The 7,825-nt window shown below is 42.4% G+C and overlaps 1 protein-coding gene across 2 annotated transcripts in view; it reads left to right on the top strand.

Annotated features, from left to right (window-relative positions):
• The window catches only part of MAPKAPK5 (mitogen-activated protein kinase-activated protein kinase 5), a 30,762-nt gene extending 27,542 nt beyond the window's left edge, over positions 1-3,220 (top strand). For both annotated transcript variants that reach the window (XM_006894674.1, XM_006894675.1), the window contains exon 14: positions 2,774-3,220. In XM_006894674.1, the coding sequence (XP_006894736.1) occupies positions 2,774-2,868 (95 nt within the window). In that variant the 3' untranslated portion in view covers positions 2,869-3,220. The remainder of the gene's footprint in view (positions 1-2,773) is intronic.
• The last annotated feature ends 4,605 nt before the right edge of the window (positions 3,221-7,825 follow it).

Genomic DNA, 7,825 nt, shown 5'->3' on the forward strand with positions numbered 1-7,825 from the left:
ACTTAAATCTGTTAACACAGAGCTCTGGTGGCTTAGTGGCAAAAAGCTGCGTTGCAACCCCAGAGGCACGCAGTTCAAGGCCACCAGCTGCTCTGCAGGAGAATGGGTAACCTCCTCCCATGTGAATGTGCCTTCGACTTGGAACCAACTTATCTATTAATATTTACTCCTCTTTGTCCCTTCCCATCACTGTTAAACCTCCAAGATTGATCTTATCTTTCCTTGTATAATCCTAACTTTTCCTTGGCTTTTTATAATAGTGGTCTTATGCCATTATTATCCTTCTGTGATTGACTCAGCATCATTTGTTCTAGATTTCTTTATGTTGTGCAGGATTTCACAAATTCTTGCTCTTTCGGAGAAGCACTCCAGTGTGTGAATGTGCAGACCTGGCTAGCCATCTGTCCACTGATGGCTATTCAGGCCGTTTCCAGCCCTTTGCTATTGTAAATATGCTGCAGTGAAGACCATGTTGATGGCCACCTGGGTCGTGTCCAGCCTGTGCTGTTGTGAATACGCTGCGGTGAACACGGTGTGCTCGTGTTAGTTTGTGCTACTGCTCTTACACCTTTGGTGTATAAATACCACAAAGTGGGATTGCAGAGTCAAGTGGTATTTCTGTTACTTCTTTAGGAACTGCCATACTGTTTTCTGTAGTGGTTGCACATTTTATGTTCCCACCATAAGGGTTTCTGTCACTTCACATCCTCTTCTATCAGACTTCTTTTAATCAACATCATATTAGATTCATCTCTGTTGTCATGTATATGGTCGTTCTTTCTGCATAGTAGTTTGTTATGCAAATCTAGTTAATCTCTTCTGAGGTTGAATGGATACAGACAGTTAGAAAAGGCTCCTCTCATCTTCACTGATGAAGAAAAAATGAAATTGCCTTTCCCTGCAGCATCATGGTGGTTTATTGTCAGAGAAGCCAGGACAGAAGGTCCAAGTGGCTGAGATGTGCGAGTGAATGTTTCCACTTGTCCCTGTGTTAGATGTCACCACTCTGGCCATTAGAATTCTTCTACTGTGACAGCCAGTCTCACCCAGACGGACCCTCTTCTGGCTCAGAGCCTTGGTTCTGGGGTATTAGTGTCAAGACCTACCACTGAGCAAATTAGTTCAAGGTTCCTAACTGTGTCTTTCAGCAGAATTTGTGAGTGAGTCAGGTGCATAGGTCTTAGTTTTACTTTAATGCAAAAAAAAGGCATGAAACACTTTTGATAATTTAAAAGTTGCATGTGCATCCAGTGAAGAGGATTATGATGAACAATTTATTGCAAGTAGGGGTCAGCTCAAGGAGCCAACATTCCATAGTTTTTAACTAACTTGGCCACAGACTGGAAGGATGGTGGTGGGTCGAGCTTACCAGCTGCACAGTCTGTCTCTGTAAGGATTCCTGGAAGCCCCTGGAAATGCTATGGAAATTCACCTTGTCTCACAGAGTCACTGAGAGTCAGGATCTGCTTGCTGGCAGGGCTCCTGGTTTTTTTAGAGTTTGGTTCAGTCTTCAGGGTAAGGGTGAATTTCCGTACCATCAGAGAACAAATAGAAGTTACCTACCACAGGAATTTAACCTGGACATTGCCACATTTGGGTTGTTTCGAGGTCTGCACAGTTAAGAAACTGCTGTGAATACTCATAAGTATTTTTACTTTTTAAAATTATCATATTTACTTATTTTTCTAATGTATCTAGCCAGGACTGAGTTTCTGGATCAGCTTGGCATTAGTAGAGAGCAGTGTTCTGAGAGAACTCTACAGATGTCCTTGCAGTGTGTGAAAGTCCCTGTTGTTCCACAACCACACCAACACTTGTCTTGTTTTAGCCACTGTGGTTGGCATGTGGTGCTATTATGATGCTGTTGCAAGTTTTATTTCCATCATGGCTGATGATCCCGAACACTTTTATGTTGTTGTTATGTGCCGTTGAGTTGCTTGTGACCCTGTGTACAAGGAGTCCTAAACCCTGCTCTGTCCTGTGCCAATCTGATTGTCTCTGACACACCTACTCCCATTGCCCCAAGTGACTGAATCAATCCATTTCATTGAGGATCTTCTCTCCTGCGCTGTTCCTCCACTCTTCCAAACCTAATGTCCCTCTCTTAAGTACTGGTCCCTCCTTGCAACGTGTCCAGAATATGTCAGATGAAGTTTTAGAATCCTTGCCTCCAAGGAACAGCCAGATTTAACCTCTCTAGGACAAATCTGTTCTCCTAGCAGTCCATGGTATATTCAGTACTCTTCTCCAGCACCACAGCTCAGAGACATCAATTTGGTCATCCTTAGTCATTGTCCAGCTTTCTGATGCATAGCAAGCAATTGTGGATGGAGACTGTGGCCTGGATCAGGCGCACCTTAGTCTCCAGACTGACGTCCTTTTATGTAGGAGCCATTTAATTGAACTCTTCTTTGAAGTGTGTGTTTGTCTTATCAAGTCTTCTGCGGGTGTTTCTTCTTTATGTACAGGTGTTTTTTGTATAGTCTGAACATGAGTTCCACATCATATAGACATGTTACAGAGACCTTCCTCTTTATGGTTCGCTTGTGTATTATAATAAGCTTGATTCTTACTGCCAGATAATGCAACTGCTCACATGCTACGTGAAATAGGAAAGGTCTGAATTGGATGCTCTAGACCAGTATTGTGCAAAGTTCCTACGTTGGTAAGGGTAATCTGACACGATTAAGGTGTATCTTACGGGGTCCTTGTCACGAGCCTGTCAGCTCTGGGGACAGTCTGGGGATTGATCTTGTTCTTTTTTTGGCTTCAGGTCGTGGATTCACAGACAAAGTGGACCGACTAAAACTGGCAGAAATTGTGAAGCAAGTGATTGAAGAACAAACCATGTCCCATGAATCCCAATAACAACAGCTTCAGACGTATTTTTTTTTTACAATTTCAAATTGTATTCTTTAATGTATAAAGAAATTTTTATGTAAATTAATAAATCATAATTTCATTTTACACTGCTTAAAGATGCTGTATAGATTTAGAGACAAGATTCATTAGTATAGTTTGGTTTTAGGAAAAGCTCTTTTTTAGAGATCTTCTATACCTTTAGGGCTATGTAGTCTCTTGTTTATCAGATCACAGATGATATTGTCAAGATTGTCTTACATGTTATAAACAGTATACCAAAACGACTCGCCAGCAGTCGAAACGGACCAACTCTGGTGATCTTTCTGCTCAGTAAACACTTGTATCGAGTCCTGTGGAATCGTTTCAGTTGCTCTGTGTGTCGACCTTTGGTAGATTAGCTCTTGTGCCAAGAATGACCACTGTAGACTGTCAGCTGGACACAAGATACACTTGGGCCTGTGGCCTGTCGAGCAAGTGTTCATGGTACAGGAGGCAGGAAGCTGGCCTCTCCTTGTTCTTGTCCCTAATTCCTTAAAGTGGTAATGAGCCTTTTCATCGTATTGGTTTGCTGCTTCAGTTTAATGGGACCACCTCTTTTCCCTTTTAACCAGTTTCCTTTCCCCTGCTGCCCTCTGCTCCCTCACCTCTTCCCCACAGCTCCCGCCAGCCCCATCACTTAGTGGCCTGTTCCTCTATCTCGGAGATGATTCGTCTGAGACAATTACATATCAGAGACACGGGTGGCCACTGGGTTAGAATTGAACATGACCGAGTTTTTTCTCTGGGAAAGTCCCCCTTTTCCTCTGTAATGTTCCTGTCCAGGTTTCATGTCCACATCCTCTGCGCTGTTTCTGTTTTGCCCATTACTCTCTACCCCACAATAGCATCGGTCTGGCCCAGGGTGCAGCTGATTGGATGACAAACAAGGATGGATGCTTTTCTGTTGGCTCTATGGGCTCCACTGAACGTTTTTAAAAAGTGCTTTTTGGTGAGTATCTGTGTTGATAAATTAAGAGCTAACAGGCCAGTCCTAGTTCACAAAGAAGAGAAGAAAGATCCCGCGTTCAGCTCTTCATTGTCATCACATCACATTCTTTTTACTCAGAAGGAATCGTGTAGACCTCACTTCTCTTCTGGGCCCTCCACTTTCATAAGTATGTCTTCAGGTTGATAGATGACTGGTATGTTCATATCTGTGTGACTCACTGCAGGAATTCAGGATAAAAACATAACTTTTCTTTTAAGAACAACTTTACAATATTGATTCTCTTGTTTTGGAAAATTCAGAATCCAAGGCATTTTCCAAGGTAAGGTTCACCGATGTGCACCCATTCCAGAATTTTCCACAGTGAGAATTGCAAGTGGCGGATAGCTCTTACACAGGGGTCCCCCTAAAAGGGAGCATGTCATACTCTGAACATTGCACAATGGAATTCAGGCAGCAGACGGGAAACGCTGAGAGGTGAAGGAAGGCTTTGTGCTGTTTTGCACCTGTTGCAAGACCAGCTGAACACCTGCGGGTTTCCTCTTGGGGAAAAAGGCCCGTTTGTGTTACTCTTTTTCTTCAGAGGAACTTTCTAGCACATCAAGTCTCACTTTAACATCTAAATAACAGATGTATTATGTGGGTGTCTACAGCAGCCCCCGGATTTCCCCTGAATCTCTGTGCAGAATTCTAGGCAGGATGTGAAAGGGTATCCAGGGTGCTGCCTCCGTCGTCTCTGAGCAGCAGGTGATTATGCCGAGTACTTGATGCTGACTGCACTGTGTCCCTGTCAGGTGCTGGACCCAGACGTGTCCAGAGAGGCACCAGGCTGGAAGTCGGTGACTAACTCAGAAATGGCCCTGGCACTGGACTGCCCTCCTTGGGGAAAACATTGGCTCTCAAAGCACTAAGCACAATTGGGTTGGCGTGGAGTTGTATGTGTTCTTAGGCCAGCAGTAAATTCAGCGTTAGCGTACCTGTGTCCCAGCATTTACCCCTGTGGAAGCCCAACACTGGTCAGAACTATTCGTCAGAGACGGCAGCTAGCTCGCCAGCTCTCTGTCATGATACGCTAACCCTCTGCTGAATGCTAAACCGTTCCTTACTGATCACTCGAATGCCTGTAGACTTCAGAGTTCAATCTCTTTGTAGGAAAAACCTGTGTACCTTTCTAATATATGGGTGTAAGAGACTGTCAGAAATTTCTTATTGGAAACATGGATAGGAAAAAATGCCTCTTTTATTTGGAAGGATTAAATTTTGGGTTTGCAGCACAGTTTCTGACCATAAGGCCACCAGAGCTCCCTTAAAGGATTGCAAAGAGAGTTTGTGGTGTTTGTATTCATTTAAGAAAGAACTAATTGGAGGTTTGGAGGTAATGGTTTTTGGAAAAAACAGCCCAAGTACCAAAGTTGATTTCAATTCATGGGAACCCCGTGCATGGACCATTCTTAGCATGCACAGTGTGAGATATTTTAAGAAGGGAGCTCTAATGGCTTTATGGTAAGGAGCTTACTAGATAGGGTGTTGTGCTGCCAATTCCAGGGTAGTCCATTCAAACCTAATCAGCTATTCCACAGGAGAAAGATGGGCAGTCTCCTGCGATTCACAGCCTCTGAAAACCTGCTGGAGGGTCAGCTATGTCTTGATCCTGACTTGTTGGTGTTTAGAGTGAGTTTTGGGAAAAGTAGACTGCCGGGTCCCCCTTGTGAGGTGACTGTGTGAACCTTAGCCTCCAGCTTTTCATTTAGTCGTCAGAGGAGTTGACCATTTGTACCACCCAGAGACGACTCTGTTGGTTAAAGAAGTAAATGATTTAAGTCAGTTCTGGTGAATGAAGGAGTATATATGGCTTTGTATGCTTATTAGAAAAAAAAAATGTTTCTCTCTGAAGACTGGAAAAGTGAACTTTTAATTTTTATCTTAGTCATGTTCTTTCATCTTGATTCTTTTACTCTACAAAAGGACTTAATCTAATTTTCCCTGCCTGTTTTTGTTAAGAAACGAGGAAATGCCCTAAAATCTAATACTAATTTCTAAATTACATCATTTTAAGAGGTTTTGTTCTTTACATAAAATACAAGGAAGAAGATCCAGCTAGAAATCCTTTGAGCTTTATTACATTTTGTAATGTTTGTGATTTCACAGTAGGAATTTTCTACCTAGATAATAATGACAAATGTTATCTCTGTAAGGCATTAAATGTTGTTGATGATCTCAAATGAGAGATCTCAGGTACCTTCTCATTCCTTTCTGAATTACATAGTGTATTTTCATTTTTTGTTTTGTTTTACCTGTAAATCCTCTTTGTTTTAAAGTTTTTATATTGTAAATATCTGACTTTATTAAATATGAAATTATTTTTGTGTAAGATGAGTTTTGTGTCAGTCCTATTTTCATTTATCTTAGCACAGAGTAACCAGACAAGCAACGGATGAACAAGCCTTCCCCCCCCATTTGATATTAACTGCTACTCCAAGAAAATATCATAAAAACAAACTCAAAGACTGCCACAGACACATCAGTTTAATTTTGGCCACAAGGTGAAGAAATCTTTAATAGTTGAAATAGAATCAGTTTACCTCACTTATTGAAATGGTCACCTGACACCTGGTTAAGGACTTTGTTTTGGCCTGTGGAGTTTAAAGAATGACTGAGAGGAAGGCAGTTTGATCCTAGTATCTTATTTTCTTCCCTGGTAAAAGAGCTCATTTCATTAACACGTAAGTATATGTGTTAGGAAAATGGCTTGGTAGAAAAGAATTAAATAAAAAATATAAAATGTCAGAATTCTTTATGAACAAGTGCTTATGAAGGAGAATTTGGTTTCCAACTTGAATTAGTGTTCAGACACAAGATGGATTGGAATCAAAAGTTCCCTGATAAAAAAAATAAAAAAAAATAAAAAAATAAAAAAAAAAAAAAAAAAAAAAAAAAAAAAAAAAAAAAGTTCCCTGAATCCTGTGTAAATGAGGAAAAGAAGCAGTGGACAGTGAACTCTGTCCAGCAAGATGATGTAATTAGGGCCACATAGTCCAGCTCGACTCATAGCAACCCTATGAACAAAAGATGTGAACCCTGCGCCATCGTCACACTTCCTGACACAGAAGATCCCACTGCTGCAGTCACTGTGTCAATTCATCAGGTTGAGGGTCTTCCTCTCCTTCGCTGACCTTCCACCCTTCACATTATCATGTCCTTTTCCAAGGAATAGCATCTCTTTAACAACCTGTCCAAACATCCTTGCCTCCAAAGAGCACTCTGGCTGCACTCTCTCCAAGACTTATCTGTTTGTTCTCTTGGCCATCTCAACACCACAGCTCAAAGGCATCAATTTATTTGTTTTTTTCCCCCCGTTCTTCATTGTCCAGGTCTTGGATGCATAGCTAGTAATCGCAAAGACTATGGTCTGAATCAGACACACCTCAGTGCTTAAAACTAGTATCACTACTCCGCAGTAATTTGAAAAGGTCCCTAACTTCAGATTTTCCCAGTGCGGTGCATCTCCTTATTTCCTGACTGCTAGTACCAAGCAAGATGGAGATCCCCAAAGCCATCTGCCCTCCCCCCAGGCCCCAGAAGACTGATTAGCAGATGGCAGGAGCATGGGAACCTGGGACCGAGGAAAAAGGGTATCTGTAAGTTATACTACTGGCCTCCTCGTGGTCTCAGTGAGAAAGCTATTGATTTAGGAAGGTCATACCAGGGAAACAGAAGGTCGAAAGAAGAGTAGACAGAGATACAGCTTAAGGACTCTTAGACTCTCAAATGGCAGCTCTCCCTAAAGCAGCCAGCAAGCATGTGATACTGCCTCAGTCTCCAAGGACTGATACGCACAAGTCCTACGTCACCAACGGGTCCGGTGGGGCCCACGTCAGCTGCAGCCTCCATCCCGCCTTCCCTACAGAAAACCAGAGCGGCTGTGGACGACGGGGAGATAAAGGTTCAGACTTGGGCACCTCAGAAGAGAACCTGGAG

This window comes from Elephantulus edwardii, unplaced genomic scaffold, assembly GCF_000299155.1.
Source record: "Elephantulus edwardii isolate Elephantulus edwardi_28Jun2011 unplaced genomic scaffold, EleEdw1.0 scaffold00148, whole genome shotgun sequence".
NCBI classification, from domain to species: Eukaryota; Metazoa; Chordata; class Mammalia; order Macroscelidea; family Macroscelididae; genus Elephantulus; species Elephantulus edwardii.